This window comes from Notothenia rossii (assembly GCF_949606895.1).
Source record: "Notothenia rossii genome assembly, chromosome: 2".
NCBI classification, from domain to species: domain Eukaryota; kingdom Metazoa; phylum Chordata; class Actinopteri; order Perciformes; family Nototheniidae; genus Notothenia; species Notothenia rossii.
In genome coordinates, this window is record NC_136904.1 from 49,035,400 (window position 1) to 49,047,870 (window position 12,471).

At 41.6% G+C, this 12,471-nt stretch overlaps 1 protein-coding gene across 1 annotated transcript; it reads left to right on the forward strand.

The window, feature by feature from the left end:
• Positions 1-327: 327 nt before the first annotated feature.
• fgf3 (fibroblast growth factor 3) lies at positions 328-3,826 on the forward strand (the record flags this gene model as incomplete). Its single annotated transcript, XM_079666665.1, has 3 exons — positions 328-571; positions 1,501-1,604; positions 2,521-3,826. The coding sequence occupies 3 exons, from the start codon at positions 328-330 to the stop codon at positions 2,896-2,898; spliced, it is 726 nt and encodes a 241-aa protein (XP_079522791.1). The 3' UTR covers positions 2,899-3,826.
• Between the last annotated feature and the right edge of the window lie 8,645 nt (positions 3,827-12,471).

Genomic DNA, 12,471 nt, shown 5'->3' on the forward strand with positions numbered 1-12,471 from the left:
TTATCCACGCCGCAGTCTCTCACTTCACACAGGGCTGATACCTTTTGCCTCCCCCTTTCCTTTGTATCAATTGGTCGGAGTTCAGCCTATTGTCGCCACAAGCTTCTTTTATATCTGCGCTCAGTCTGCGCTCCGGCTCTCAGTCAGACCCGCAGGAGGTTCCAGCAGCAGAGGAGGGCGGTGCTGTCAACGGTGTGTCTCGGGCTTGGATGTGCGCAAGGCTGGAGCTCTGAAGCGTTGGGGCCCCGACACTTTAATGGGACCCCGAGAGCCGGATTGGAGTTCTACATGTTCCCCCCACAATCGTCGCTCCCCGGCCATGCCACAATGCTGATGATTTATCTGCTGGTGTTGCTGAGCCTGTTGGATCCCGTTACTCCCCGGGCCCGCTGCGCCCCGGGCCAGGCGTGCGACCCCCGGCCGCGGAGGGACGCCGGGGGACGCGGAGGAGTGTACGAACACCTCGGAGGAGCCCCGAGGCGCAGAAAGCTCTACTGCGCGACCAAATATCATTTACAGATCAATTCCAACGGGAAGATAGACGGGTCACTGGAGGAAAACAACCCGTTGAGTGAGTATGCTCTGCTTTACGCACAGGGATCTGCACTACCACACTTAATATACACTTATAAGAAATATATTGTATCAGTGCTTTAATGAACATTATTCTTACAAATGTGAGGTCAAGTTGTTAAATGACAGTTGTTTTTTAAATGTAAAACTTGTGAAATGACACTTAGCCTTTATTATTAAGGTATGGCTACAATAAATATTTACGCAAAAAGCCTATTATTCATTTGATTTCTATACATTTGTTTGTCAGTCTTTTTTTCGTAGTTTATTAAATGATTGATTTATCTAGGATATATCAGTCCTCAGTGTAGCGCCTAAGTTTTTTTGTGTGTGTGTGTGTGTGTGTGTGTGTGTGTGTGTGTGTGTGTGTGTGTGTGTGTGTGTGTGTGTGTGTGTGTGTGTGTGCCTGCGTGTGTGTGTGTGTGTGTGTGTGTGTGTGTGTGTGTGTGTGTGTGTGTGTGTGTGTGTGTGTGTGTGTGTGTGTGTGTGTGTGTGTGTGTGTGTGTGTGTGTGCGTGTGTGTGTGTGTGTGTGTGTGAGAAATGTTATTGTAAAGCTGCCGACATGAAGGTTAATTACAAGTATCAGGCAAAGTATTAACATCCCGGCGGGACAAAGGCGCTGTCCTAACGGATGTATTTATCTCATCAGCGCCCATTAGAGCTTTCCACAGGCTGAATAGGTCATTGACTAATCAAGCACTGATTAAAAAAGACAATAAACAAACTGAATGGGTCGGCACAAGGTGGCAAACACAACGGAAATTAATTCCTTTATTGGAAATGACAACAGTTTTGTGTTGGTTTGTTTTGGCTTCATTTACTCTTTATAATTGATTTCCACCTTTCAAGACTTATCAGTGGGTAATCATTAAAGCTACAGAGATGAATTTACATACAGCATCCTGACTGTTTTCTGTGTGTTACAGGCATCATGGAAATCACAGCAGTGGATGTGGGAGTCGTGGCCATAAAGGGCCTGTTCTCTGGCAGATATCTGGCCATGAATGATAACGGGCGGCTGTATGCCTCGGTGAGTATAGAAGTCATCCCATCATCTAACCGGTCACCTTCTGTTCAAACAGCAACCCAGGTTAGGGTCTCAGATATGAAAGAGAGAGTTGGTTACCTGTTGCACTGAAGAAAAGTACCATTGACTTTCATTACAAGTAGCCTATCAGTTCAACAGATTTCACATAACTGTATTAGGTTAGTTGGAAGCAATAATATTAAGTTTAACCTAATATTTGTATTATAACGCAACAGTATTGCTTTCAACTAAAACAGTTATTAAAGTCAACTGTCAGGTTTTTTAAGTGTGATGTTGACCTGCTGCAGCGCTGCATCTTGATCTGGCTTAGGATGATATCATACTGCTGCTTTCAGAACCAGCAGAAGTTCTTCAACCTAACAACTTCACATTGTTACAGCAAAACTGGCATGGAAGGTCAAAAAAGGCAAGCAAGGATAAAGACTAAGCTAACTTATGAAATATGGGGAAGAAAAGCACATATAAGTCAAACAAAAAAGAGACATTATAAAACAAATTATACAAATGTTTGGACATTTAGAAAGAATGTATGTTTTTCACATAAGTGATAATTGCAATGATTATTATTATTATTTGTGTCCGACAGTAGCTGCAGATCATTGTGAGGGTAACACGTTGAGCTGAAAACACTCGCTGTGTGAACTATGTTTCAGATTTCACATAACTGTAGGTTATATAGTTGAAAGCAATAATATGACGTTTAATTAAAAAATATTAGGTTGACTTAATATAATTGCTTTCAACCAACCTAATAAGTTATGTGAGATCTGTTGACATCATATTTGTAATAAAGTCAAGGTTTAAGTGTTTTCAGTTTGTTGGAGAGGTCGACCTGAAACACACAGCAGGTCACATGACGCATGTTGCTCACTGCTTCCTTTCTTTCTCCTCTACCCAGGAAGTGTTCAACCAAGAGTGTGAGTTTGTGGAGCGGATCCATGAGTTGGGGTACAACACCTACGCCTCCCGCCACCACTCCACGGAGCAGCCTCTGGCCCCAGGGGGGGGCAGTCGGCGGCGGGCCAGTGCCAAGCGGCAGTGGTATGTCTCCATCAACGGCAAGGGCCGGCCCCGGAGAGGCTTCAAGACCCGGAGCACGGACAAGGCCTCGCTCTTCCTGCCTCGGGTGCTAGGCAACAAGGACCATGAGATGGTGAGGCGTTTGAGGGAAAGTCAGAGCGCACAGCATCACATGCATCACAATGGGCGCCGAGGGGAACGCCGGAGACGCAGACACCGGGCCAGGAAGGGCCGGGGCCGAGGGCCAGGGGACTGAGGGGCCCTCAGAGGGGCTGACTCATCAACATGGACCCTGATGAGCACAGACTTTCGCAGAGGAGGGAACGCGTTGGGATCCTGCCTGGATTAAAAGATCTGTTGATGCACAGAGACAATGAAATAAGAGAAGAAGGATAGATAGTGTTGGGGCACACACTGAAAAAACTGAAACCGTGACTTTAATTAAATCATGTCAACAGAATACACATAACTGAATTAGGTTAGTTGAAAGTATTATATTAAGTTGAACCTAATGTTTTTTATTTAAACTTACTATTAATGCTTTCATCTAATCTAATGCAATAATGGGACATTTGTTGACATTATACATTTAATGAATTCGTTTTTTCACTGCACATATATCAAATCTTCCACTTCCAGGAGCCTGTGGCTCACACAGCGGTATAATCTCCTGTTCCCTGACAGCGCTACTGTCAGCCTGTAAACACGTGTTTATGTAAAATAATCGTATTACACCATCACACGGAGAGAAATCCTTATAGAAGGGGTTCTATTGTAAATACAGTATGCACTATGCATGTACAGTGACTTATAGCTTTTCATTTGTCAAAAGCTGTGATGACAAACACGGTATATAAAACAATATTTTGCTCATTTGAAGTGCTAACAGATATGACGGATATTTAAGAGAGGACTTTAATCAGCAAAGCACTTTTGATCAGATTCACATTAAGAAGCGGAGTAAACTCAGTCTGCTGTATTTTTTGTAATAATGTGATAGTCTACTGTCTGTAAAAGGAGAGATGTACTCTGTATATTTTTACTAATGATATGAGTATTTATTTGGTGCCTGTGTTGTAAGTTATTGATAATACTATTTCTGCATTTCACCAATGTTGCTGTTTGTTCATAGTTTTCATCCCCCACCTGTTCCAACATAAAACACAATGGTACTGACCCGAGGAAACTACTGGTGCATTTGTTCTGACGTTTCTTTGATTTGTTCAGAAAGGTTTCCCAGCCAGAGTTAGTCTTCACAGACCTCAAACAGAATGACGTTTTGTGATTGTGTTTAAGTATGGAGATAAACGCAGCTCATAAATCAGCTGTTGCATGTACCGGCTCTAGACAATTTGCAGCCCTAGGCGAGATTTTAGCTGGCGCCCCCCCCCCATAGAATATATAAAGAATAAATTAAAAATCTCTACAAAAGACGGATACACTACAAAAACAGAAACTTATTGACATAGGCAAAAAGGCTTCAAATGTATTCAGTATTGTATGAACATGTTTGAATTGGGGGATGGACGTCACATCATCTAGGGGGATCCGGGGGCACCCCCAGGAAGAAATCTTTGAACATTTTAAAGTAAAATGCTTCAATCTGGTGCACTTTGAGCACACAATTACTACTAGATCTAGGGGGTACAACTCTAAAACACCCATATGAAAAAGATCAGTTAACATTTTAATAATCAAATGAGTATGTGAACATAACCAATAACCTACCATAGCCAATAAATGTAACTTATTTTATTTTTGTTGTTCATTCATATCTTATTTGACCTAGTTAACATTCATTTATGTATTCATATTTTTATCTCTCCAGTTTTTAAACGATGTTTTTGGTTTACTGTCCTATAGTATAAATTGAAAACACCAACCCCCCCACCCTACACATAAATACAAAAACCACACTTGCTTTAGTTATAATTCAACAAAAATCTTTCAATAAACAAGTAGCTTCCACAGAAGGAGTTAGAACTATTTTTAAAGAACACTTAAGAACACACGTATTGTAATAATAAATAAATAAAATAAAATAAATGAAAAAATATTAACAAATACATAAAAACGATTTATACAAAAAAAGAACAATTACATTTCTGTTTTTGAACACACATATTGTAATAATAAATAAATACCTTACTGACTTGTTTGACTTAAACACTCAGAATTGCACTCGTCTTGACTTCTTTGCTGCAAAGTCATCGATAACATCCTCATATGACAGCTGACGAGAAACATCACTGTTAATGCTGATGATGGCAAGTCCACTGAGGCATTCTTGGACCATTGTAGACCTCAGGTAGGTTTTAATTAACTTCAGCTTTGAGAAGCTTCTTTCTGCTGAAGCCACTGTCACTGGCATAGTGACTGCGATCCTGAGGGCCACCCACATATTGGGATAAACCTCCCTCAGGTTCTTCCTTTCCAAGAACAGTTCCAGGGTGGTCATTGTGGGTGAGGGGAGAGTTGGAAAGTTCATCAGCTCCAGTGCCAACTCTTTTCCATCTATGTCTGACTGTCCGCCAGAGCTCAGGGTGTTGCTCAGTGTTTGACACTGCTTTCTCAGCTCGTTTCTGGGCAGTTCGGGGAAGTTGACAAGCACCCCAAACTTTGCCTGAACTTCTTCCAGGTGTTCAAAACGCTCATTGAGGGAAGTGATGCAAACATCAACCACCCTGTTGAAAAATGTAACTTCCATCTTTTTTAGGGCATTGGCCATTGGCTCATCAGGTGCTTCATAAGAGAACTGCCTCTTGGTTGACCTCAGCCTCTTCTCCTTGAGGACAGCATCCACATCCATGTCCTCACACATGTCTTTAGCTCTGATCTGAGCAGAGGCAAATCCAGTGGCTCTGTAGTCTTCCAGGGTGGCCTTTGTCTTTCTCAGGAGGTCAACTGTGATGTCAAGTTGCATTGACACAGACTGCATGACCTTACTGACCTGTTTGACTTTACTGAGGATGTCGTACCACACCACAGTGCAAATGGAGAAGCGGTAGGAGCCCACTTCCTCAGCCAAAGGCTGTGCCTCTATTTTGATCATCATGTCAGTGGCCTTGTCCCTCACCTCCAAAAGTGCATCTCGAACATGTTGAGCCTGATATCGCACAGCTTCCACACTGTTGACCCGGCTCTCCCACCTGGTTTCAGACCATGATTTCAAGGTAGTGGTGACATGGCTCTTCAAAATGTCCCAGCGCTTTGTGGATGCTGAAAACAATGTAAAAAGCTTTTGGAGGTAGCCAAAGTATCCAGTGGCATCTAGGGAGCTTTTCGCTGCATCAGCTAACACCAGATTGAGAGTGTGTGCGTCACATGGCACGAATAGTGCCCTCGGGTTTAGTTCAAGTAACCTGGCCTGAACTCCTTTGTTTTTCCCTCGCATATTGGCACCATTGTCAAGACTGTCCCCGACAGTCCTCAAAGGGGATGTTCAGTTCTTGGAGCCTGTCCAGGATGAGGGATGACAAACTCTCGCCAGTTGATTCCTCAGCGACAAGGAACCCCATGAAGTGTTCCTTAACTTGTGGCATCTCCTCCATTGTAACAATCCTTAAGATGACTGATAACTGCTCTGTGTGGCTAATGTCAGGTGTGCAGTCCAGAAGGATGGAATAATATTTAGCCTTCTTAATTTCTTCAATAATATGGGCACTGATTCTCTCACCGATACATTCAATGAGTTCATTTTGAATATTTTTTCCGAGATATGTGGTATGGCTTGCACCCCTTTTGACTTTAGCAACATGTTCTTTCATTACAGGGTGAAACATTGCCATCAGCTCCACTTCTTTAAGGAAGTTGCCATTGTTGGGTTTGTTGAGTGTGTCACATGTTCCCCTGAGGCCCATGTTTCTCTCAGCTAATGATTGAATGATGGCGACCAACCTTGTTACCACCTCACGCGATCTCTTCCTTTCTGTGTCTTTAATCGTCATCTCAATCCTATCAATAGTTTGCCCCTTTTGTAATCGAAACTCTAATTCTTTCCATGATTCCATGTGTTTAGTATGTTCTGGAGTGTTCTCGTGTGTTTTCAGTAATTGGTGGCAATATTTCCAGTCATTTAGTCCTGCACTGATTAATTTGTATTCCTTCTGGGAGAACAGCTTGCAGCAAAAACAGTAAAGGCTGTCGTTTTTCTGTGAGTACAATAGCCAGCTTCTCTTGATTCTTTCCCCATTTACCAGTTTTCTATAAAAGTTGTGGTGGTGGCAGCTTCTCCCATCCTGTCTTTTTGGAAAAATGAAGTGTGGTTTTGCCTGATAGGGTCCTCTGCTCACAAACTCTGTTCTGATCTTATCAGACATGGATGGCCAGTCGGCAGGGTCAACAGCTGCTGCCTTTGTGGCGTCACGTGCTTCAGACAGTGTTGTGGTACTCGGGATCAATGTTTCCCCTGCAGATTGTGTAGCAGCAGGTTCACTTGGGACAGGTAGTGATACGTTTTCACCTGCAGACAGTCAAACATGCATGGATACAGTCATACACCCACTGTGTGTGTGTGTGTGTGTGTGTGTGTGTGTGTGTGTGTGTGTGTGTGTGTGTGTGTGTGTGTGTGTGTGTGTGTGTGTGTGTGTGTGTGTGTGTGTGTGTGTGTGTGTGTGTGTGTGTGTGTGTGTGTTACATTAACATGTACATTATTAGTAATATAGGTGCTATTGTAATGTGCAATAATAAAATAGAAAACTGTGGTACTGTGCTGGGAAGCTTCCAGGTGTGAACATGTGTATGAACTACCCACAACCCTAATAAACTCAACAGGCAATATCACAAAAGACTTGACTGAACTCACCTGCTACAGACAGTGATGCAGTAGACTCAGGTTGTGCAGTGGTGGGAGTGGGATTACACAGATATTTTAACAATGCACCTGGAAATTACACATAGAATAATGTAGTAGGTATCTATCTGCAATAATACTGAGCAGTTCAGACTAGCTGATATAATTTCCTGTGCCCAAATATGCAAAATATATTTTTTAAGTGATAACCTAGCTAGTTAATGATTTAGCAGACTTATTTTGTGTCCATTATCATTTGTAAGCTACAGATGGAACAACAATAGATAGCTTTAATAATAATAAATATATATAATGAATACAAGAAAAACCACACAGTGCAGTTGGTGTAAAAAGAGCAATCAAGCTAGATCGTAAAGCAGCTCATCTGCTAGCTTCTATCATACTATATATCAGCTGCTATCATTAGCTAACGTTAGCTAGCTAGCTTTATACCGTTGCTTGAAAAATGCCAAGAAACACAAACAGTCATCAGACATATGTTAACTGTGTTCGTTATTCTCCCGTCCAGGAGAGAAGCTTTAAAAGGAGACTAAATGGAGTCTCTGTGAAAGTTCAATTGGGTACTTTAATTAAAAAAGGCGCGGGTTGGTCACAAGCATGATATTGTTCAGTCAGACAAACAGCTGTGATCCGCTCCTCGTTAGGGAAGAGAAGAGCCTGGATCTCTCCTCCGGTGCTGTTATACTGTATATCCTCTGCTGGCTCCTCCCCGCCAGCCGGCTCGCCTCGTCTCCAATGTCCGTTATTGCATTTAAACAGAGGATAGGTTCTTTTCACATTCAATATATGCTTAACACGCCGTTTCTCCTCATATTCTCTTTCATCACTTTTCATTTAACACATTCTAAACGCTGTAATCAATACTCTAAAAAATACTTCTCGGCTCGTTTGGTTTCCGGTCATTCCGGATGTTGTCTCATGCTACTCTCGTCTGTAAACAATAATGTATTCAAATAAACTGTACCTTCATTTAATATTCAGCATGGTAGTATCTCGACATCTATAGTTGTAGTGTTAAATCAGTAGGCTTCGGTTTGCACCACTCCATATCATTTCGCTACTAAATTCACCTCTTCAGGAAATCGTATATTAGCCACATGCTAAATGCTAACCGTAGATGAAGGATTTTCAGAATAAAAGCTTAACTGCTTGTGCACAAGAATTTCTGGTTTTTCAGTATAAAAGAGCATTAAAACTGACGGCATGTTTAAACTACATTTCCCCATTAAAACATTGATTTTAATTTCTAACACATACCTCTGTTTTCCTGGTGTTTTTCCTCCTCTCTCTTTCTTCGCCTTTTCCAATGCGTCCCAGACGGCTTTTTGTTGGGGTTGCCCCGCTTCATGTTGTGACAGTGAAGTTTTAATTCTCGTTCAAGACGCGAGCGCGCTCGACACAAATGGACAGAACCAAAGAAAACATAGAGAGGGGTGGTGCAGTGTTGGGGCGCCCCTACGTTTTATTTTTCATATTCTCAAAAAAACAAATGAATCCTGATCTGAGCGGCGCCTAAAAAAAAGGAATCTGGGGGGCGCCTACAAAAATAAAAAAAATATACATAGGCCTATTAAAAAGTTAAAATAAATAAAAATCTGGACTGCACCCCTGCGCTCCCTCTACAGTTCAGCGCCCTAGGCGAAAATGTATAACGCCAGTGCGGCGGGTCAGCCCTGAGGTAATGTATGTCACAATGTCTTCTTTCAGAACGACTCCCTCACGTCTCATTGAATTATGAGCTACCACGATGAATAGGATGCTGTGACATCACTTACACAGAGTAACCTAACCTCAAAATTATTCAAACCTAACTTTACAATATTTCAATGCATCCATAATCCTTATTTTTTACTTTGAAACAATTCCCAAATTACGGTGGTATTTATTTCCCTTTCTTTTTAGGTGTGGGAAATATTGTGTGTTGATCATTTCTCGGTTACAGTTCATGTTTCTTTAGTTCTTTCAGCCGCAGCTCTTTGAATGCAGCACTGCCTCAAACACACAGTGGCACATTTTGTTATTTTACAAAAAGTGCCAAACAGCAGGTCTCTAACCCAGACCCTCTCATACCTCATTCACACCAACGGTGTTTCAGTTCGGAGCTGGAGCTTGAAAAGCACAGAGTTTTCCTCTTCACACCGCAGCGGAGCAGCCTCTTAGCTCCGGAATCCAGTTCGTTCAAGCACCAACATTTTTTCCGGCTAGAGCGAAAGCGCCACATACTGTACGTCACGCTTACGTTGAGGCGGGGGCAGGGGCGGGATCAACTCCTGAACAACAACAAAAAGCTGGCGTTTTATCCAGTTTGTACACAACGATGGAGAAACTTAACAAGCAGCAGTGGTCCACTGAAGAGACCAGCTACCTGCTGGGAATCTGGTCTTCTGAAGAGGTACAGAGCAAGCTGGAGCACAATCGGCCATTGTTGTTGTCGTCGGTGTGAGCTGTGAGGGGTTTCCACCCGGTTTGGTTTTATGAAGCAGGCACGCTAACGGTTACGTCATGACGCAAACGATGACGTAATAACACAGCATCAGTCGGACTCTGGGCAGTGTGAAAAGAGCCGGAGCTAAAACGAAGAACCGGTTCTGAACCTGAAAAGCTCTAGCACGGAGCTTGAACCGGAGTTGCGTTGGTGTGAATGAGGTATCATTCACCCACTGCACCCCGCCTGCTTCAAATGATGAGGCCAGATTTCCTTTCCATTTCAATTGAAAATCAAATCAATGCTACTGTCAGTACGTTATGATTGATCAAACCGTGGGATTATTTGATAGCATCTTAAAAAGCATCCATGTAGTGTAGTAATGACTTGTAGGACATGTTTCCTCTAACTAAAACCGCATGGTTAGCTGCTTTATTGCGACTCAGGTTGGCTCTGCGAGTTGTCCCTCTGTTTTTATTTATGATAGTATCCTTTGCCTGCTGTAACTCATTTGTTTAGTTGCTGCACCTGTTGCTGCCTCACAGCCGAACACACACGACAAAGACAACCATCGATGCAAAATTCATCATAAGCAGCGTTGTGACTCTTTTAGATGTTCAGGTTTAGCTTTGCCTCGCTCCCATCTATAGGTAGCTGCATATAAAGCCCTGTCATTCTATACCTGCGGGCTGGGGAGGCTTCCTGGCCGGGACAATGGCTCCTCCCAGGGGGGGCCTGGGAAGCTCTGCCGCCTGAGACTTTTGGGCTTTTTTTTCAGCACCGACCAAAGGCCACAGAGTGGATAAACAAGGCAGGCCCTCCTGAAAGCAGAAACTGTACAAAGTATAACACCTTGCTATGGTTTGTTATGAATGCCAAACTCTAATATTACTCTCCAGGAATGCAGGACCTCAGAGAGGTTAGGGCCTTTGTGGCCCCTCTCCCTGCATGCCTGTTACACTTAGAAACAATTCTCTTCTGAATCTCATTGTCCCGGGGTTAGGGTTTTATCCATCACATATTGCTAATCATATTGTTCCGCCTGGCAGGACAACAACATTCATCTGCATATCTGCTGGACTGATGAGGGGAGGGATACGGATTCCTGAAAGAGCATATTGATGTGAATCACATAATAGTTCAATCACAGTCATTCTATCAGCCTATCAGCACGCTGGGAATGAATGGGACACACTTCTGTCGTGTTCTTTAGTCAAACCATGTGTCGATTTTGACTTTGCCTTTATAGAAATATTATGAACCATTAATAAGATCACATTTTGGGATGCCAGGTTTGAAAAAAAGCATTTTGACTGCTAAGACTAAAGAGGAGTCTTGCCACCATATGTTCTTTAATGTATTAAGCATTTTTAGTTTTGTTGAAACTTAATAAATATTAAAAATCCAAATCGCAATGTTCCTATTTTTGTATAAGTTCTATAACTGCTCTAATAGTAATTCATTATAAACCATTATGAACCTGTTATTTACAACTTATTAACCCTTTGAAAATAGTGCTTTAAAAAGTATTACTTTTCTTCAGAGATGGCAAAAGTACACACATCCTTTACTCAAGTAGAAGTACAGATACTCGTTTTTAAGAAGTACTGATTAAACTTCCTCACTCAAGTAAAAGTAAAGAAATATGGGCTTCGAAATGTACTTGAGTAAAAATGGTTTTGTGTCCTCCGGGAAGACACTTCACCCTCATGTTCTATATTCACTGTTGCATGTCTGATATGTGTAATATGGAATGGAAAGCGCTTTGAGCATTCGGAAAAGTTCTCTAATATATGTAATGAAAAGCAGATCCAAACTAAAGTAACGAACCTGTTTCGAAAATGTAAGAATTAGAAAGTACAGGCATTTGTGTTCAACATGTAAGAAGTAGAAAGTACAGGTATTTGTGTTCAAAGTGTAAGAAGTAGAAAGTACAGGTATTTGTGTTCAAAGTGTAAGAAGTAAAAAGTAAGTATTTGTGTTCAAAATGTAAGAAGTAGAAAGTACAGGTATTTGGGTTCAACATGTAAGAAGTAGAAAGTACAGGTATTTGTGTTCAACATGTAAGAAGTAGAAAGTACAGGTATTTGTGTTCAAAATGATAAAAGTAGAAAGTACAGGTATTTGTGTTCAAAATGTAAGAAGTAGAAAGTACAGGTATTTGGGTTCAACATGTAAGAAGTAGAAAGTACAGGTATTTGTGTTCAACATGTAAGAAGTAGAAAGTACAGGTATTTGTGTTCAAAATGATAGAAGTAGAAAGTACAGGTATTTGTGTTCAAAATGTAAGAAGTAGAAAGTACAGGTATTCGTGTTCAAAATGTAAAAAGTAGAAAGTACAGGTATTTGTGTTCAAAATGTAAGAAGTAGAAAGTACAGGTATTTGGGTTCAAAATGTAAGAAGTAGAAAGTACAGGTATTTGTGTTCAAAATGTAAGAAGTAGAAAGTACAGGTATTGTGTTCAAAATGTAAGAAGTCAAAGTAAAGAGTCTTCAGAAAAATAAGTAGTGGAGTAAAATACTGATACCGGAAAAATGTACTTAAGTACAGTAACAAAGTATTTGTACTTCACTACTTCCCACCTCTGCTT